The sequence below is a fragment of the Magallana gigas genome, chromosome 6, assembly GCF_963853765.1.
Source record: "Magallana gigas chromosome 6, xbMagGiga1.1, whole genome shotgun sequence".
In the NCBI taxonomy this organism is placed as follows: domain Eukaryota; kingdom Metazoa; phylum Mollusca; class Bivalvia; order Ostreida; family Ostreidae; genus Magallana; species Magallana gigas.
In genome coordinates, this window is record NC_088858.1 from 6,621,763 (window position 1) to 6,642,676 (window position 20,914).

At 35.4% G+C, this 20,914-nt stretch overlaps 4 protein-coding genes across 10 annotated transcripts in view; 2 read left to right on the top strand and 2 right to left on the bottom strand.

Moving 5' to 3' along the window:
• Positions 1-4,186: 4,186 nt before the first annotated feature.
• LOC105340350 (uncharacterized) lies at positions 4,187-8,382 on the bottom strand. The gene is made up of 2 exons (XM_011446357.4): positions 8,142-8,382; positions 4,187-5,397 (listed from the first exon to the last, which is right to left on the bottom strand). The coding sequence occupies exons 1-2, from the start codon at positions 8,331-8,333 to the stop codon at positions 4,498-4,500; spliced, it is 1,092 nt and encodes a 363-aa protein (XP_011444659.3). The 5' UTR covers positions 8,334-8,382; the 3' UTR covers positions 4,187-4,497.
• A 1,359-nt stretch (positions 8,383-9,741) lies between these two features.
• Positions 9,742-11,682, top strand: LOC105340346 (uncharacterized). Of its 3 annotated transcripts, none has more exons than XM_011446355.4 (2): positions 9,742-9,819; positions 10,509-11,682. In XM_011446355.4, the coding sequence occupies exon 2, from the start codon at positions 10,509-10,511 to the stop codon at positions 11,673-11,675; it is 1,167 nt and encodes a 388-aa protein (XP_011444657.2). In that variant the 5' UTR covers positions 9,742-9,819; the 3' UTR covers positions 11,676-11,682. The 3 variants fall into 3 exon arrangements, with proteins under 3 accessions (XP_011444657.2, XP_019927814.2, XP_019927815.2); XM_020072255.3 differs by lacking the exon at positions 9,742-9,819 and adding an exon at positions 9,826-10,005; XM_020072256.3 differs by lacking the exon at positions 9,742-9,819 and adding an exon at positions 10,051-10,124.
• LOC105340348 (uncharacterized) lies at positions 11,678-13,974 on the bottom strand. Its single transcript, XM_011446356.4, has 2 exons — positions 13,078-13,974; positions 11,678-12,873 (listed from the first exon to the last, which is right to left on the bottom strand). Exons 1-2 carry the CDS (start codon positions 13,200-13,202, stop codon positions 11,889-11,891), a joined length of 1,110 nt encoding a protein of 369 aa, XP_011444658.3. The 5' UTR covers positions 13,203-13,974; the 3' UTR covers positions 11,678-11,888.
• A 6,395-nt stretch (positions 13,975-20,369) lies between these two features.
• The window catches only part of LOC105340345 (uncharacterized), a 35,475-nt gene continuing 34,930 nt past the window's right edge, over positions 20,370-20,914 (top strand). For all 5 annotated transcript variants that reach the window (XM_011446350.4, XM_011446354.4, XM_011446351.4 and 2 more), the window contains exon 1: positions 20,370-20,501. The gene's annotated coding sequence lies outside the window, so the exon portion shown is untranslated. The remainder of the gene's footprint in view (positions 20,502-20,914) is intronic.

The following is a 20,914-nucleotide window of genomic DNA, read 5'->3' on the forward strand; positions in this document are numbered from 1 at the left end:
CTTCTCGAGTCTCCTAAACATCTTGCTATGGTTCATTCTTAGCATTAGTAATGATATTTAAGTAAAAGAGGGATTTATTTTATTTCTTTAAATAAACTTACTGTCGGCAATCAAAACGGAATCAAATGCTTCCCCACGAACAAGTAAATACTACTTATATTATTACACGAACTACAAATTTTAGTATAAAATCAAAGATCCAAAAATATATCTAATGTAGACCAGAAAAAGATCATGTGAAAGATAATAAGGAAATGAGTCGTTCTCAGTGTCAGATACACATCTATAATTGTTCTAAGGAAGTCCCAGGAAGAAGCTAAGACCAAACAGTGAGGACGTCATCAAAGTATAAGTATTGTCTAACCGTGAGTTTCATGTTTCAAGTTTCAAGTTTTATGCGTTGCAAAATGTGTCTTATCGAATGACCAACAGAAGGTATTAATGAAACTGTAAAGTACGGACATGTTTGCTGAAACACCCTATATTAAATGAAGGGGAACTTGTAAGTAACAGTAATTTTTTTCCCAACCCCATAGAATGAAAACTCGAGATAACATGCTGACGTGACCGTTAAAAGTGTTTTTTGGCGTTTTGCAATCTTGATAAATCATTACCTCAGACACACGTAGTTTTTGCAAAGAGTTACTTTCAATGTATATACTAAGTGTTCTGATTTTAGATGTCATTGTAAAAATATATTATAAAGAATTGTGTTCGTCAATATTTTTTTGGGCAAAGCGTGAAAGATATTGACGTAATAACCGGTTTGTCGCTTTCTGCAATTAAAAAAAAAACATTTTTTCTAAGGTTTGAAACAATTCTACTCATCTTGCTTTTAAAATATCATTGTCATATTTAGATATTTTAGGAAACTTGACGAATCAACGTGTGTTTTCTTATAAAGTGGACTTTTGATTCATGACTCATGAACACGAGCTGAAGGTCATCTTATTTCCATACACCGAATTTGAACTCGTTTGTAAACGTCTTTCTCAGACAAAATAAATCCATTACTATCCCCATGTTTACAATACCCCACAATAAAACATTCTATTTTTGTTTTACAGATAGAGCTGTATTCATCGCAAAGTCATTATGCAACATCATGACCATCCTGCTATCATGCCTATTTATATGAGGTTTCTTAAAGAGAATGATACGGGGTGCACATAATTATATTGGTTTATATTGTTTAACTTTATGCATAATTATGATTCTGCAATTTTCAACATTTTATCAAAATTATATAGAAAAAGAACCTCATTAAAAAAATCCAACAAATTCTTTTAGGTCAATATAATACTTGTATAGAGTAAAACAATGGCTGTATTCATGGCTTGGACGTTTGGCAATATAACCTTGTGTTCTGCAGACCTACTGCATTTGTGTTATTTTCTAGTACCCTATTAAACGTGGGGTATAAATATAGCTATTACAAGGTCTAATCATATACGACTAAAATAGTCCAGCTCGATAAGCCGTGTCCTGATAGTGATGATGTTGTTGAGGGGTATTGCGAAGATGTGTCCTGAATGTGGGTGGTGGCCACCTCGACACATGTGTCTCTTTACGGTGACTTATTACATACTGTTATAGCATATTGATACGATGTTACCACGCTTAACACCTTTCATTAATTTGATGAATTAAAGTTACCAACGCAAGTATATTCAAGTAGGAGAACCCAGAAACGCAGTACGAAATATACTAATATTGACTCGTTATACCTCGGTCAGCTTTTCACTTATCACAAACGCGTAGGCTCAACTCACAAAATCATTGTATTTTGTTTGAAAAAAATTCATGTATCACCTATTTCCGTTTTGTATTTCACGGTTTGTGCATTTTAACAACGCCAAAAACAAGCAAAATAAATTTTGAAAAATAAAATTCTATTTTTACTATCTCCATGGTCATAAAACTAAAATATAAAACCTTCAAATAATGTTTATTTGTTTATTGCCATAACAATCCAAAAAAGTTAACCAGATGTCTCTCACGTGATTGTCATGCATGGCCAGGCTTCAGCCAAAGTAACCTTGAAGTGACGTAAAATCAATGCATATGCCGACTCTTGGACTATCAGTTCGATTGCTTTGAGTTCAAGGTGACCCAAGAGAGTGCATCGTTCTAGTAATACAAAATCTGAATGCTAGTACCTCTTTATCTCAATGTGAAAAATAAGATTGTACAGGGTGTCCCAGAATATCCGATACCATTTACTCTTTGAATAACTTTCGATTAAATTTATCTTACTGAAAATCAAATGCATTTTTATAAATGTATATGATGTAAATTTTTACTGAACATATTTCACAAACATTCGATGGTTTTTGACAAATTGGGCATTGTTTTTAAGAACACAACAAATTTAAAGAGAGAGCTCCATATTACGTCATTCTTGATCAATGACGACATCAAATCGATGAGTAAAATTCCTCACAACAGCCAATGTACGGATCCAATTTTCCCTAATATTTTCACTATCTAAAGAATCTGTTTCTGGTTGCGTTGTTTTCCACATGATATTAGAATAACTGTATCTTGAATTTGCGTTTTTAGAATACAGTTTTAAAACAGAAGATGAATGCTCTCTTGTCCGATTCGTATTGAATAACATAATGTAATATTGTGACATCACAATTCATAGAAAAGCACGTTTTTCTCCAAAACATTTTGTGGAGACAAATTAAACGATTTATAACTTTATTTGAGTCACAATTTACAAGTTTTGGCCAAATATTATTTATCCAAATTACAAATGGCATCAGATACTCTGGGACACCCTGTCTCTATAATAAAATCAAAACGGAGATTCTACCTAAACCGATGTATGATAATTAACGAAGGAAAAACGGTCGTTATTCGCTGTAGCGCCACTACATACTAGACGATCATTCAAACCCCGTGAGTCTGCTAAATTTACAACCAGGTCTGACAGAATGGCTCTTCTAGATTAAAACCCTTAAGGGATGGGTTTGGTTGTTTTTCTTTCTTTTACATGTTTTAATCTGCGTGATTCTAAAATCACGTATCTAAACTTTGTATTCTTTTTTCTTTTGCACCCATACTAAAAGACATCGTAAATTAAGGCAAAGTGTCAATATTGTTTCTAATATGATTCAGCAGATGAAAGCAATTTGGTACTTTGAAAGACGATGGTGAGAAAAAAAACCCGTGACTTATTAATATTCCCGCAACAGTTTTACACATATCAATCACTTGTTCGAAAGAACACAGAGGAACGTGACAAAATTATTCACCTGGTGAGGTGGTCAGGTGACACTAGTATTGAAACCCACAATTTAACTTCGAGAATTTTAGTGTGTTTCTGGTTGTATAGGTATCGACCATTCTGTAAGAAAAAAAACCGCAAGTTTGCAGTAAATGCGAACTATTTGCCTTGGTTACGAAAAGCTAGTGCGCATGCGCTTAGGTTGCATTGTGACTTCAAATGGCATTTTTTTTCCATTTACAATCCAAACTTTCGTCGGTAAGTCTTTTAGTCTCCTTTCACAATCAACGTATTACTAAGTGAACATCAAAAATTGACCGATTCTGTTCGGCACTCGAAGCCAATAATCAGATGAACTTTAAATATACCATAATAATTATAAATTACAAATAAATTCTCAAGGGGAACCAAGGGTATTTCACAATATCGCAACCGAGCCAAATGAATGTTGATAGTCTTACACAAATACAAAATATGTTACAGAACTGGAACCTCGTTAAATCTCGCATGCGAATAAAAATTCGTCTACATTATTATATGGATGGATTTGATGGTCACATCGTCGAAAACCTACAACAAGGTCTGCTTAATGACCATGGGTCAACTTAATGAAATTATCTCGTTCTCATGAATAATTCATGCCCTATTCCAATTGGCTTTTTCGCATTTTCGTGAAAAAAAACCCTCATAAATCGCGTTAATGCTTACGCATGCATCTATTGTTTCAACAGCATGTTTTCATTAAATGATCTTTTTTATATCTCAAAAAGCTAGTTTTGTTTGTTTGTTTGGATTTTTTTTTGGTCTCATTGGTGGACTGAAAATTAATAAATACACGAATTCGAGAAAAGTTTAATAACTTTGCCCAGGAACAGTATGCGATGGCTAAAAATGTTTACGAATATGAAAGTGATGAAACAGTTACACTCACGATTTTCAAAAACGCAATAAAATGGATTACATGTATATTTACATGCACAATTACAATTATTATTCATGCAATTCGGTTCTAAAATAACATTTTTGTAACATTGATTTCATTATATAAAAAATAATATTATATTCACTTTCGTACAGGTAATAGTCACAGGTGACACATTTACTTCATCAGGGTGATATGAACAGAATTAAAAATCATTAAACTGTATCCAGTAGGGGACATTAGTTTAAAACATTGAGTGGAAATGTTTGAGAATTAAAACAAATATTCTACGACATCAAATTTGAAACAGTTACAAATATGACATATTTTTTCCAATATTCTACATAAATATAGAGGTCTTTGAACTTTTGTCTTTGTAACCTTTTACAAAAACCGGGGCTTGAAACCAAACATACGAGGACAGAATGTCCTCTATCACGTGTTCATTCACGTGTGTACACATTGACGGTCCCGTTAAGTCGGCGGTAATGTCCTCCTCGCCTCTCGCGCCACTTTGATTGCCGACGTCACTGGAAGGAGAGTTCGGTTTGCTTTTCTCGTCAATCACTGTCACGTCACTGGAGGATAGTCTAGAAGAACTGGACAGGGTGGAAATTGCACTCGCTGATTGGGATATCTCAAACGATTCTAATAAGCTTCTCGTTGAATTCTGCTCTGATTCTTCGTCCCCGGACAACGAGAGACGTGTAGAAAATTCGTCAATAGCCGACGATTCAAGCGGTTCGATTCCCGATATCTCCGCTCTTCCATCAGAACAAACAATGCTGTGGTCAGCGGGTTGTGGCTGCTTGCAGCTCAGATTGAACACGTGACGCCGACCGCGTACCGGGAGCTTAAAGGTAGGTTTAGGGAGGAACCAGGCGATGCCGCTGTTTTTAGGCGCATTCACCATCACAATCATGTTTGTAGGCGACATCGACTTAGCGCCGCCCAATACATCCTGGGTTATGATTTGTCGAAAGAGAGTTTTCACAGAGTTTTTGACACTGAGACTATCAAATTCAGGATGAAGAGCTGGCATAGTGAGCAAATACGATTCCTTGGGACTAATCGGAGTAGTTCCGAACAGTATCAAAATACTGCGGATCTCTGGGCAGATATCAAACGCTTGTGAGATCATGTCAAATATTTGGTCGAGATTGCCAACAGCTTTAATGGCGTACTTAAGTTCCCTTCTGCTGTTCCGTTTGTCTGGTCGTGCCTTAACACCATTCTGTTGCTGCAAAGAGAGAGAAAAAAACCCATTTTTCATTTAATATAATTGCATCTTTGTTTCTACAATAACTCTACAAGATCATATTACAAGACAAACAAAAACTACGGAATATTCGCATCTCATAGGATTTCATGTTTGATTAATTCTTATCTATTGAAGTGCATTCTTCTCTCATCAATTAGATTACAAATTACGACCAGCCTTCAGACTTCACGGTGACGTGTCCTGTAACGGAAGAAGTCTTCCAATCCTATGGTCCAGCTTTGCCGTTACTACGTAACTCCGAATATGTATTTCAACATACACGTGTTGAAAAAAGATACCCACGCTTGGACCTATCCAAACATTGAGGAAATAGCAGTTAATTGTTTCCGGGTATTATCCAAGGTCTAGTTATTTCCTTTTAAGAAGCTTTCAAAATACATGTATACAATACCTTGTATGCCATCGCAAATTAATTATGACGTGTATCGCATTTCTCGTATTATTTCCTTAAAATGATTATTAAAACCCCACACATCATTATAGTGGTATTTCTTTCCGGAAATCTTGAGCATTTTTTTTTATTTTGAAATTTCAAGCAAATCAAGACAGATAAATATAGAACATTATTGATTAAGTAATGAGAATGGGATCCCAAAAACAATGTTTAAAACCACTTATTCCTCGTTTTAAACCAATGTTTTCTTTAATGTCAAAGATTAATTTAAAAAAAAAACAAACCCGTTTTTTTTTAAATATATGTGACATAATTCTGTAGGGTACGTCGTCTTACAAACTTGAACACTGTGACGATGTCAAAACACATCAATTTACCGGTACGTGTTTGTGTTAGTGCCGAAGTGAATTGTGCCTCTTTGGTAACATTTCAGTATTTTAAGTGGGGGTGGGGGTTGCAGTTACTTTACCTTTATTTGGGGTTCATGACCAATGGGTAGGAGTGGTCTTCAAGCCAGGTCAAGGTGCTAATTTTCACTGTGACACGGATGTTTGTGACCTCACTTAATTTTTGACAGTCACCAGCATTCAAATGCCTGATGCTTGTCATCAAACATTTGTAAGCAACTTTACCATCTTTTGTCAAATTGAGAGAACCTTGAACATGGGATCCTTTTGCTTTTGCATACCTGAACCTGGTAGTAATCCATATGGTGCGTATACAACTAAATGCACCATGTTCATTCACATTTGGATGTATTGACATAGAAGTTCCAATTTGTATAGCATATGAATTCATAAGTGGATTTTTTATTGATAGCAACATGTTCAAAATATGTGCATTTTGTTAAACATTAGCTATAACTGATGATATAAAATAATTTGAGTTTTAATATAAGCATATCATTACAAATATAATTTTTCAAGTGTTGTAAATTTTAACCCTTTACAGGATCAAGAATTTTAGATCATACATAATATTTACTCATAATTATTATCAATCATTATTGTATTAAAGTAAGTGGATGAACCAAAACTCCATGACTTGTGGATGTCTCTGGATATGTAGAATACTTGGCTTCTGTCTCATACTATAAATGATCCATCTTTAAACTGGGCTCAAATGTAATTGCTTATAACTCAAGAAAGTTTTTATGTATTAAAGGAATGAATTCAATATTTATTTGTTTTATACGGTATAAAATGGTTTGGGGCAGTTTACGCTTTTTTATAAACCATTTTATATTGTATAAAACAAATAGATATTGAATTCATTGCTTATAATTTAATTTTTTTACTCTTCATTGTAGGTATAAACGGTCATTTGACCTTTAAAATGACGTAAAATTGTACCAAATTCTATCGTAACGTCAGGCGTATTGATACGTTTTTGACGTTAGTCTTTCTATGACGTAGGCAACATTCTTTATTTGATATACGATATAAAATAATTTTTAAGCCAATCAGAAAGCGCGTTACAACCAGAATTAAATTATTTTATTTTTAAGGCATAAGACCAGGGATGTATATACGTCCCTGATATGACACATCCATATTTTGACATTGATACATGTACTTTTACTTTACATGTACTTTTATTTGACCTCAATATTGTTTTAAATATTAAGCAATCCAAAGGGAATGTTATTGTAACCTATTTTTTTCTTCTATAAGTGTATCGTCATTTCCATCGACATCTTGAACCAATCTGAAGTTCAACTGAACCAGAAGTACATGTATTTGTGATGTTCAGCAAAGGTCAATCATGGGTTGAAACCATAGATCAAGATCAATACATTGTTCATAACTACTTAAATGTTAAAGTGGAAAACAGTTACCTGATTGCAAGACAAATGAATGTGTTTATTTCATATATAGCAAAAAACCATTATACTGGATGAACATTTAGAGCCTTGGTTCAGTGTTCTGAATATTATTTACTTAACTGGCATGTGGTGAAAAAAAAGTACTGTATGAACATGATGTACATATTTCTCCAATGTACTGATGTTCGTACACATTGGTACATGGGTATATGACTCTTCATTCTACAGAAGTACCATAAAATATGTTTAGTTCTGGTGAAATGGTATGATTGATTCTTACTCAGAAATGCCCTTATTTGACAGGCACTACTGTATATCTTTTGTATCATACTAAGTCCGAAATATCAGACGTTTTCCAGGCCTTTTCAAAAAATTCCTTTGTCAAGTAAAAATATAAAAATAGCTCAAAACTCAGAAAAATGTCATATAACTCAGACTATGCTACAAATGAATAAATCAACAGATAAATTATCAGTACATTACCGTTTCTGTATCTGTGGTTACGGAGATGTGTCTCTTAAGCTGATCTAAGACCATAGGAAGTTGTTGTCGCTGATACAGTAAATACTTAATGATTTCAACGACCAATTTTGCTCGTACTTTTGATTCTAGACCCTCATCAAACTCAAAATCATAAGTTGTCAAATTATTTTTGAAACTCCCTCTGTTTGCCATGATTTAAAATACAGTCCTAACCCGAAATTAATACGGATTTGTATGCCGATCCCGATCCATGCGAAATCCACATACACATCAAAGTACTGAAAGTACTATGCTAAGGGCACATTTATGTGCATCGCCAGAGACCTATTTATGTCTCTGGTATCGCACGCATATTTTTGGAGAATACTAGTATTTAGACCATTGACTAGCCTAAGACGTAAATATGAACACATTATACAATAGTGTATCTGTTCTGAGCAACTGCTATGATCCTTGCGTGAGTCTCCAAATATCAAACATCAAGTTGGAATCGATCCACTGAGCACAAGGAAGGTGATGTGAAACACAACCCCCACTTAATTGAAAAAGAATCAATAATTTTGGATGCACTCTGATACGTGTATCCTCACTAAATAATACCTCTTTTTATAGAAAATCAAATGGTCAATTTGCTCCTTGTTGTTTAATTGACATTATAACGGCTGCCTTTAATAACATTTTAATAAGATTGAAATGTATCAAAATCAACGGATTTTTTTTCCATGAAAAGAGGCTCACCAGAGTACATGGATCACGTCAATTATTTCAATCTTTTGATACATTAGAAATTGATATTTGAGGCTGCACGTACATGAAAATATGTAAAGTATATAGGCATTGTATTTTGGACCTGTATGTTTGCGATAAAGAGATAATAGAAATTACCATTTTTTTGTTTTCCTTGCTTCTAAGACTATAATGTAATGATTTTGATTATATGTTACAAAGTTATGAACCATATTGTGTGCCAATAAGAAAAACTTTATTTTGCAATCGTTGTTAACTTTACCATGTTCATCCATATAATAAGATATATTCAAATGAGTCATCCGTAAAATTACTGTAAATAAGGCTAAACAAAAAACATCCTTTTCCATCAAAAAGTCAGTTGAAATCAACTTTTCAATAACTAGTTACTGGTGAAATTTCCCGATTTGCAGCGGCATTTAAATAACGGCAGATTTAAACCAAGATTCACGTGTTTTAGGTGAATATTGGCCTAATCTGCGTCACCTACAAGGAAACAAACGACAACTGATGTGCAAACAAACTCTCTACAACATACATAGAGGCATCTATAGCCAGCCATTTACTGTAACAATTTTTAGAATTTATAGAATAAGCGTAAAAAATCTGAAAAAAATCTTCGCCGAATACATAATATGTACAACACACTTGCATTCGACCAGTTAAAGCGATTACATTTATAAAATGTCGGTCTTAATTGATTGACCTAAGTTTTTATTGCACCAAGCTACATTGTACCCAAACATATCTTACAGTATATAGACCAATATATCATCTTAAATGTCCCTATACACAGTATTGTAACGGTGTTTGTGTGTACAAAATGACGTCACTGTTACGTTAATGACGTACAAAAACGTTTGCCAAAACTTGCCTGTTGGATTTTCGATTTTTATCCCTGCACTTCAGTGACCAAAGTCTTCAATCAGGGGTAAATAGGTGTTAATTGAATGGTCTTGGTTTAAATCGGATTAGCTTGACATAAAGTGTACTAACTGTTGGGTGGATAAAATCGGTTTATTTCATATTAAAGCAAGGGGGCTGTTTTGTTCTCTAAAGCTCTTTTACTAAAATGTCGTGGGGAATTAAAACAACTTGACATGGATATCACTTGGAGGTATGTTTTCATCTTCTAACTTTTCTAGTTGTATTTTTCAGTTTCAAGAACAAGATAACAATTCAAAATTTGTCGAAGCAAGGGAGTAAGGATTGTTAAAATTTTATCTTCGACTATTGGTATATGCTACAAAAAACTTGTTTCTTTGATTGTGAAAGTTTTTATTTATTTTGTCCATTGTTGTCTATGAGTGATTTTTTCTCTTGGAGTCCTAATTAATTTTAATCCGATATTATGTGTACAGGCCCTGGAGTCAGATGGAAAGTAAAAGATATACTGGACATTCAGTTTAAGCTCTTAATTAAGTTTTAATTCCAATTAAATTAGACGGATATTCAAAATTAATCCTTTTAACTATTACGCTTCTTTAAATCAGATGCCCTTTAGTTATAACTGTTGCTATTGAGACTTTATGTTTGATTTCCCCGACGAACTATTTTCTTTCCTGACATCTTTTTGCGAAGCATCGAAATTGATTTCACGAGCAAATGAATGTTTTTCAGATGCCTTTCCGGAAGCAGCTAAAGTCCAGTCAACCTCAAGCGTTTGGGAAAAACGCGCTACTACAGAAGCAGTATGAGCGACTGTACAACAGGTTAGAGAGGGAACGGAAGTCCACACAGAGAAGAATACAAGTGACAGAGGAGAAGTGTGTTCATTCTATTTACAGTTTACTTCAAGAGGCAGAGACATATGAGCAGGATAAAAGGCGTAAACAGGAAGAGGAGGAAGAAAAACGGATCAAGAAAGAAGGAAAGACTCCTGTCTTCTTTTACGAAATTGAGAACGAATATGAACCGAAACAACCGGAAACCAAAACAGTCCGTGGTCGACCAATGACGGCCTCCGTAAGTACCCGGATAAAAAGTGCAGATCGCAGAGATTTGTCCACGCGCCCCTCCTCGGCGGGACCGGCGCTGTCCGTTGACCGAAGGGGATCGGTGTCCACAGCGAGTGTCGTTATAAGGGGGTCAAGTGCTGATAGATCTAACAGAAGGTCATCAAATGCAAGCTCGTGTGATTCTATTAAAAAGGACAGCAGTTTAAATTCAAGACCGTGTTCTGCTAAAACAGACGTAAATCAAGGAAATAACTTTAAGCTTTGGCAACTCAGTCCTCAGAGGGACAATGAAAGGAAACTATCAATCAAGAACAGAGAAAGTTCTGCGAAGTCTGTGGAAGAAAATCAAGATCCAGTTGTATTGAATTCTTTTGCACGACCGAAAACAGCCGATAGGTTCCGACGTCGAACACCTGACGACGAGCTCTCGGAGTATTGGAACCGTAGAGTAGCGAGGATAATCCGAAAGTGGGATCTTAAAGACAATGAACAGTACACCAAAGACATAAGAGTCATCAGAGACATTGGGCCTCCTCCCTACAAAAGACTAGACTCAAAAACAGGGGAGGCAGAGTTAAAAACAAAAAGTTTCATTCAAAAATATTCCGGACAGTATCGCTCACTGTTGAGACCAGAAACAGCTCCAATTTTAGAGACTAGAGCAAAGAGGAACGAAAAGATAAGTAGACAAGAGATGGCTAGTATCAATGCTGACACGGCCAAATACAAGAAGAACACCAGAATGCTTCTATTGAAAAGTAGGGAAATCAAAATGTATGTAGAAAATCTGCCCGGCGTAGACAAGACACAAATCATTTTGGATACATAATCCATTTTGTAATATTTTTTTATTTCAGGTATCAATTAATTTAACTCATAAATGACACTAAATATTGATAATTCATTATTTGCAACACATAAATATCAACATACTATAAGTTATGTACAAGCATATTGAATTGACCAAAACATATTCTGTATTTAAAGAAGATACTGACAATGAAATAAAACATAATACATATTCAATGTTCGATGTTTTTATTTACACTGGAGGACGGCCAGTAGTCACGTGACTCATCTCTGCTCTTATAACGGTGCTTCTGCGCAGCAATCTCTTAATGGAAGTTTCCTTCCGGCGCAAGTCCGCGTGAATTGCAGCAAGCTCCGATTTGCGGATCTTGACTTTTTCTCGCTCCATTTGTTTTGTCAGATGACGTTTGTTCGGGTGAGTGTTGGCAATTCCGGGGATGAATACCCATCTGTACTTGGAAACAGTATTTTGAAGAAAGTCCCGGGTGCGTAGTGATGCCATATTTGGTGCCATTTGCATGCTTGATTGGGGACGAGGACTTAATTGTCTTTCTTTACCTTCTTTTAATGTTGACGCGGAGAAGATTTCGTTTATTCGTTTCTGGAAATATTCCGCCTCTTCTTCAGCTGCAGACTTTCCTTTAGCCTCGTTTGTCTGTCCCTCAAGCCATCTATTTGTGATGTACCTGTCTTTATCAGATCTATTACCACCAGCTGGGCCCTCTTTGCTTTGATCTTTGAAATTTCGCGCACTTCCAGAAATTTTGATTCGTTTTCCTTCAGGAACTGTTTTTTGAGCATCTGATCGCGAGGGTAAATCTCCAAGTGCAAATGTCACACTCCGTGTCAGGGCTATCGGTTTTCTCATATTACTGTTGGGATTTACAGACATTTTTACTCTTTCGGTTTCTTGGTGTCCGCCCTTTCGGAAACTAATCGTTGGAATCTGTGTTGGATGAAGCGACATATCTTTTATGGAATTCTTGGATGCTTTTTCGTTTTCTATGGTTTCCGCAGCTTTAAGCAGAGAGAAGTGGTCAATCATACTGTTAACAGTCGTAACTTTAATCTGACTATTGGCGAAATCCAAGTCCTTTTGATATGATCGACATTTTTTTCGGTAGACACTATCTGCCATTTGATTGCGTTTTCTTGTTAGGTCCTCTGTCAGTCGACTAATTGGTCGCTGTGTTACTTGATCTGATGACGTAGGGATCCTAAATTTAATTATAAAAACACGATAATAATCAAAATCAATAACACAACATTATCAATTTACAATATGGTGTGATTAATTATTTTCCATAAAAAATATACATAGATATATGATAAAATATACTAATATCGATTAATATAATTATGTTTGAAGATTTTGAAATTTTTACATGAAAATAATTTAAAGAAATATATCGGAACGTTACCTGTTGACTGGTTTGTTGACGGCTTTCTCCGCCCTATCCATACAGCTGTTACAAATACACCACTGTTCACTGCTGGCCAGGTCTTCAGCCACCGCCCCCTCACTCGTACAGTTATGGGCGTCCATGTCCAGACCCGGATTTTTTCCTATAACAACTTCTCTCTGTATGGCAAAGTCATGTACGTCCAAATTCCCGAACAATTACTTCTGAACAGACCAATAAGTTATAGAAGAATAATTTAAAAAATGCGCTATCATTTCTTTGAATGTGTCACACCATTCAATACACAGAACAAGCATTGAAGCCTCACAATGCCGTTTGTTCCATTTCGGTCGGTTTGTCATTCGATATCTAGATTTTTGAAAGTTTAATAGAGTAAGAAAGTTAAAACGGGAGGGGCGCCAAAAATGGTTAAAGAGAAACAAAGAACGTTGCAGTGCAGTGGACACATTGTCACTGAATAACAACACAGGTGTGTGCAGTACAGTAGACTTCAAAGTGACGGCGGTTGTCCGTAGCTAAGTCAGTGGTGTTGGATAAGGGTGCTCTAAAGTTAGAACAATTGAATTTAAAAAATAACATTCTCAAGATTAAAATCTACAATTAAATATTTTTTTGAAAAAGACACTTTTCCGGATAACTGATCTAATGAAAAAAAACCACCACCATAAATCATTCGTATTATATAAACAGGAGATGACTTTTTACACGTGAACATTTTTTTTTCTCGTAACTCGTCTGAGTAAATTTCTCACGATTGTAACTTTTAAATAGAAAGGTCGTTTTTATGATACTGTTTTGAGAATAAAACGCATAAACGAATAGATCCCCATGAAATAAGATTTCAGAAAGAAGAGGGTGTGGGGATAAGATAGCGCAAATGCCCATTCGGTTACGTCACGAAATACAATTTTGAATTTATTTTTTCCCAATTAAATCCATTTAAATATATTATAACACAAGTTTGCAAAAGCATAATTTCTAACTTTATTCAGTTTTAAAAATATTTAACAAACGATAAAAAAAAATATTGCATTAGATTTTGGTGGTTTCGAACCCATAACATAAAAACCCTAGAGGTTAGTTAATATCAGGTGCCCTAACCACTGAGCACTTTCAGACACAATAAGGTGTGCTGCTTAAATACTATGCGTAACTTTAGCCACGAATTTACGGACTTGTATTATTTTTTCAAAACTTTCAATTGTTGGGACATAAAATGATATTTTTAATGTAAAGTGGGTCATCTCTCCACATTTTCGGTGACTGAAATCGGTTCGTTTTCCAGAAGACTTTATTTATATTATGAGAAAAAAAAGTAAATGCCTTGAATTTCTAAAAATTGACACTGTTTGCAGGTTTTGATACGTATACGCCTGTTTGAGTCAACATATTCCAAGTATTTAACATATTTATAGGTTACAAATCAATGATATGTTAAATATATATTGTATTAAATGATTTTTTGAAAAAAATATATCAGATTTATTGATTTTTTAATTTTTTCAGTAGCTTGTCGGATGATGTATGGGCATTTTACACGCCTTATCCACCCATCTTCTTTTGTCACCTACAGTATACCGGTATACTGAAGCATGTGTATAACATGCATGAAATTATGTTAATATGATAGGCTAAACTTGATTTTTGTTTTTAACGGAAAAGTTGAGATGTTAGACTAAGACATATAATAAGGATTCAAAAACTGTTTCACTGGAAAACTAAGGATTTTTTACGCAAATAAAACAAGTGAAAAGCTGTCAATGTGACAGCAAACCGGGTTTTCTTTTATGTAAACTGTATCCATAATCCATGTCAACCCTTATCCAGTGAAATGGAGTACCCTAAATGTAAATGCAACATTTTGCCAAAAAATGACTAAGTTCAAAAGCTAGTTTTTTCATAAATTATCGGAAATCAAAATCCTAGCAATATGCACACCTCTGATATATGTACAATTGATCTGCAAAAGAACAACTTCCTATCTTGAGAACTGTAGGAGGAGTTATCCGTACAATGAGGGTACCCTATATGCAATATTTTGCCAAAAAATGACTAAGTTCAAAAGCTGGTATTTTTTTAATAAATTATCGGAAATCAAAATCCTAGCAATATGCACACCTCTGATATATGTACAAATGATCTGCAAAAGAACAACTTCCTATCTTGAGAACTGTAGGAGGAGTTATCCGTACAATGAGGGTACCCTATATGCAATATTTTGCCAAAAAATGACTAAGTTCTAAAGCTGGAATTTTTTCGATAAATTATCGGAAATCAAAATCCTAGCAATATGCACAAGTCTGATATATGTACAATTGATCTGCAAAAGAACAACTTCCTATCTTGAAAACTGTAGGAGGAGTTATCCGTACAATGAGGGTACCCTTTTGGCAGCCGCCCGCCCGCCCGCCCGCCATTTTCACCATTTTAATAACCGGATTTTTCCGTTGGAAAACCCGGTTAAAAATTGATTTGTATTTGAGAAAGAGAGAGAGCTCTATTGTATTGCATAAAGGTGTTTATTATGAATACTAGTATTCTACGTCAATTTCACGTGCTGTTTTTACTCATGGAAAATATTCAAAGTTAAAGGGTGCTATATATGTCTCAGAGTACTATATATATATATATATATATATATATATATATATATATATATATATATATAACCAACAAAGGACTATATACGATATGGGCCTAAAATGGCCCCGGCCTAAAAATGAACATACTCAGTAATCATTTTACTGTAATTCTTTGTTTTCTTTATAGATAGATACGTGATGCTTTTTCATAATTTTCAATTTTATTCAAATACCCACAATTTAGAAATGTGACATCCTACAGATAACCTTTTCCCAGTCATTTTTGCATTTTTAGCATAAAAGGTTGTTTTCAGGTAGTTTTTCTTTCCGAAAACATGGAGTGCATGCTTGAACAAACAATATATTTTAATCAGAGATGTATTTAGCCAAGACTAATCAGTGACAAAAAAAACTTCCTAGTTCAAAGCGTCGCTCTATATTTTCCATTCGTAAAAAATAAGGAATATGTCGATTTTTAACTGATTTTGATTGAATTTTAAAAATAGCGCAAATTCTGACGTCATGTACTTCCTGTGAGTTCAAAAAATGAAATAAATAGTTGAAAAATATATTTTATAACAACTGTTCTAAAAAAAAACCCATAACAATTTAATGTACCCGAAACATGGCGAATCATGGAGGACTCATATCATTTTGCTAGTCTTCTCAAACAACTTTTTTATATCCTTTATAGCTTAATAGAGAGTGAGGGAGATATAAAGAGTTGTTCCTTTGGAACAATCATTTTTCCTTCGGGCAATGCCTTCGGAAAATATTTTGAGGAATAAATCTTCATATCTCCATCAGTATTATTCAATAAATGTATTAAATGTATACTATTATAAGTATTATTTTGTCACCATGTCATGTGTATATAAGAATTCACCCAATAAGCCGGCGATTTTACTCTTACATGACGTTTCCCGGATTTTTTTTATTTTGGCAACAAACCAAACAGTGTTGATAGTTTATAGTGAATGCATGTCAGATTAATCACACAGTATTTCTACAGCTCGCTTGTAATCAATGCAATTTTAATTCACATGAAAGAAAAAAAACAACTATTGTCTAATGACGAGCATAGTTGAAATGACGTTTGAATACACATATTATTTACTTTTGTAGCGTATCATTTCATTTGTCGAGAATGAACGACTCCTCTTTCACCATTCGTTCTATCTCTAATAGTATTTCCTCAGGTAAATTTCCGTGCACTTCTGATATATATTTGGAAATCATAAATCCAGAGTTCTGATCCTCACCACCGTCCTGTAATTTCTCTTCCTGCTTGTCTGTTTGTTTGTCTGTCTGTGGCTTTGTTTCGTTATCCTCTTGCTTTTTCTTCGCCAATGAAATCGCCGGTAAAGTAGATAGATCAACGCTATTCCTTGAAGGCATTTTCGGTCGCTCCTGTTTTGAATTGTTTTTGTCATCATCCATTGTACAACGAGGTATCTTCACTGATATGTTACGACGTTTGTTGATGATGGGCAAGGAAAGTTCTCTGCTAATTTTGAGGGCTTTCCAGCGTCTGGAGGACATCTTCTGAGCACCAGAACGAAGCTCTTTTTCATCCTTTTTCGTCTGATCGTCGGCGGAATCGCTCTCGTTAATCTGTGGTAGTAGTGGTTCCTGGTTATCTTCATTTGCCACAAAAACCGTCAATCTCCTTATCGAGTCTACTATCAAAGACAATTCTTTTTCCTCATTTTCATTGGTTTTTGTCAACCTCTTCGACATGTTTTTCTTCCTTATTCTGTTCATCTTTGCCTGTAGTTTCTTCTCCCGACTTTTGAGTTTCTTGAGTTCCTTCATGGCGTTCCTTGCCTGTGTCAGTGTGTAGGACATGGATTTTGGAATCAACTGGTCTGTGACGGAACTTTTCCGTGAAGACGGAAACATCTTTCTTGCTATGTCGTCCGTGAACTCCGGACCGAATATGGTGTCGATGTCTTTAGCGTCGTGGAACATCTTATGCATGTCTCTTCGAACACCCTCTGTCTCTACATACAATGTATGTCGTCGCTTCATTGCCTCACGGTCTATCTTCTTGATGTTCCTCTCCAGCTCTAGATCCAGTTTCTTGTGCACAGACAGGAACTTGAAGCCAGTGGTGGAAATCTCGCCCATGGTCGTGTGAGGTCATTCGCTGCCCTGGTTGTAATTTCACTGGATACCCATAGAAGCCACTGTACGCAGAGGCCGGACTTGGTAACTGTGATTTGAGGTGTTTACTGCAATGTTCCCACACTGACCACTGACTATTGTTGACGAATTGAATGTTGGTCAGTCGATTAAAACAGATTTAAGTCAACCTTGTAGTAATGTACTCTAACTTCATTTGTTTCTAATTTATACGCATGGCCTCATTAAAACGCTTAAATGTTCTGATTAAGTCCACACGGCTAAATCTAACTGTAAGAATTATGTTATTGAAGTCTTTGAGATTGTTACTGTTGAATTTCTAGTTCACACACTTGCGGTCAAACTATTGTAAATTACATACGGTGTGTACAGTGTGCACTTTCGTTACTTCTGTAATTAATCTCGGTGTATATGTATAATTCTTTTACGTATCATTGAACGTAGTGTTTTCTTAAAATGTAAGAGATATACGGTAACTTCAACTTTGATCAATGAATACATCTATATAAATCAATATATATCTTAACACTGTGCAACCAGCACTGTACATTTGTGGTAAAGGTTTAAGCGTTGAGCTAATTTTTGTGCATGAGTGACAATAGCTTTTTCTGTACTGACCCCAAGAACATACCCCATACCGAGCCTTTACCCCCTGATGTCATTCGATTTCATGTTATCAAAATCAGTGTTTATGTATAAATTTGAATATCTATTTCGTTTTGCAATGAATAGTGGCAAATTTGAAAACCCATGAAAATATGAAGATTGGTTGAGGCATTATATTATTAAAAAACCAAAAATAAAATTTCTTTAAAAATGACCATGCAGCTAGATAATGACAATAATAACCCCGTGACTTATATAAGCCTTATCAATATTGATTTTTGTTTCATGTTCTATCGAGATTATTTCACTTGCATCGAAACGTCATCAGGTGTAGATGATAGATTCAAATATAGACCCGTATTTGGCATCCAGGGCCGTACTCATGTATAGGGGAGGTTTTTTTTATAATATACGTTTATCTCCCCCATGGTTCCGGTGCAGGACTTGCGGTTGTAGGGTTCCTTAAGCAAAGAAGTCGTAGAAGCGAAGTTAGGTCGCTGCATGACAGTGACGTAAGGTCTCCAACAGCGCCACGAGAGCGTCCGTTGGCGCGCTCAAGGAACGCAGCTAATCGCACATACTACCCATAGTCCTCTGCCTTTGGTACAAACGAACTCTGGCGGAAGCTTGCATATAGACCTCTCTGAGTCCTTTGGGATCTCACTGCGTCTCTATCGCGCTCTCACTGCGTCTCTATTGCGCTCTCACTGCGCATCCAAAGTGTTTGAACGAGTTGTTTATCATTTGGCTGCGTTCACACAGCGACCTCAAAGACCTGTTGCTGCGATCATCGCGCACTCTTGACGTTTCTTCTGCGTTTATTATCGTTTTTACCGCGTACCCACGGCGTTTCTAGTGCAAGTTGTCAGCCAGACCACGAAAACTCATACAATGACTGGTGTAAAATAGCAAGCGATATTGTATTATCGAACTACCGTAGATGTGGATGACTATGTAAAAAGTAGCATTTGCAAATATTCAAAGAACGTAGATTTATTATAACAAATTGATAATCTTGTTATATCATATTACTATTTTGTTACAAAAATTACTAATTTGTTATAACAAATTAATAAAAAAAATACTGCTGCGGTCCGAATACGCTTCCGTAAATAACGGTTCTTTTGTGGAGACCTGACTACAAGACAAGATTTTTGTCCTGCACAAATTATTCAGAATTAGTTACGTTTCAATTATAATTTAACTTATTCGTCAAAACAAAACAATTTTTGTCATTTATTTACTAGTTGTAAATTTGTTTCCCATACAATTGTACAAATTAACATCAACCTACCAAGAATTAAAGAACGTCTGGTGCACGCATGCAGTCAGCGCGCAGAGCACGCCGTGGACGCGCGGTAAAAACTCCTAGCGCGTTATGGGCGCTATGGATATTCAGCAAGATTGCAGCCAATCGCCAAGTAGAACTCGGTGGAAACAGTTACACGCCGTGGGAGCTCCGTTGCCGTCAGGACGACGTGACATCTCCACTTGTAAAATTTTCAAATAAAATTGTACATTTTTTCTTAATTTTTTCTTGCGATCCTACGACGATTCCATAAATTTTACAACGCCTTGAACACGCCGTGGGGACGCAACTGGGTGGATGGGTGGGTGTGTGTGTGTGTGTGTGTGTGTGTGTGTGTGTGTGTGTGTGTGTGTGTGTGTGTGTGTGTGTGTGTGTGTGTGAGAGAGAGAGAGAGAGAGAGAGAGAGAGAGAGAGAGAGAGAGAGAGAGATATCATATCGGCGCAGAAGGTTAATTTGTACTTATTCTATTTTCGGAATCAATGTTGTGAATAATTGAATAAAAAATATTTAATTTCTTTTCAAAATAAAAATCGGTATTCAGATTTTCATCAACAGAATAACCAGATTATTGACCCTATTTCATTGTGTAAGGAGCTGTGATTCGCGCAGTCTTGAACGCATTTTATCAGTTTTACGATATTGCGTATCCGAACATTCGGTTACCCTCGTCTGTTCCTTCGGAAGCGTCGTGTTGCTAGCTGACGTCATATTATGGAGAAAGTGCTCTAATCGCAATTTCAATAGAGAATATTTACGATACGAGTTTCACGTGTGTTTGGTAGGTAAAGAGAATCGTGCATTGCCAATTTAAAATGTTTCTTTATATGTAACAAGGGTATCTTTGGCGCTAAATGACAAGATTGTTACGATGTGTATAAATGTTACGGTAGCAAACTCAATTTTTAACCCGAAGTTCCTAAGTCTCAAATCTTCTTAGTGAGAATTGTTATTAAGCCTGTATTGTTAAACATTAGTTCTTATAATTTATCACAAATGAGCTGTGAATTGTCAATAGCTGCATTGTATGCAAATAATGAAATATCATTAACATTAACTCGTTGTATTGAGTTATCGAAGATTTTTTGTTTAAAAAATTATCAATTTTTTATCCTATAGTATACATATTAGATCTATAGAACCAAAATTCCATCGTCGTACTAGAATTGTTTTGGTTGCCAGGTATGAATGATA

What these genes read in the sequence shown, in the direction of transcription:
- LOC105340350 (XM_011446357.4), bottom strand. Translation starts at nt 8,333, where the DNA reads ATGGCAAACAGAGGGAGTTTCAAAAATAATTTGACAACTTATGATTTT. An exon ending in TAACCACAGATACAGAAACG is followed by an intron (nt 5,398 to 8,141) that starts GTAATGTACTGA and finishes CTCTCTTTGCAG; the next exon opens with CAACAGAATGGTGTTAAGGC.
- LOC105340348 (XM_011446356.4), bottom strand. Translation starts at nt 13,202, where the DNA reads ATGGACGCCCATAACTGTACGAGTGAGGGGGCGGTGGCTGAAGACCTG. An exon ending in GTCAACAAACCAGTCAACAG is followed by an intron (nt 12,874 to 13,077) that starts GTAACGTTCCGA and finishes AATTAAATTTAG; the next exon opens with GATCCCTACGTCATCAGATC.
- LOC105340346 (XM_011446355.4), top strand. Translation starts at nt 10,509, where the DNA reads ATGCCTTTCCGGAAGCAGCTAAAGTCCAGTCAACCTCAAGCGTTTGGG.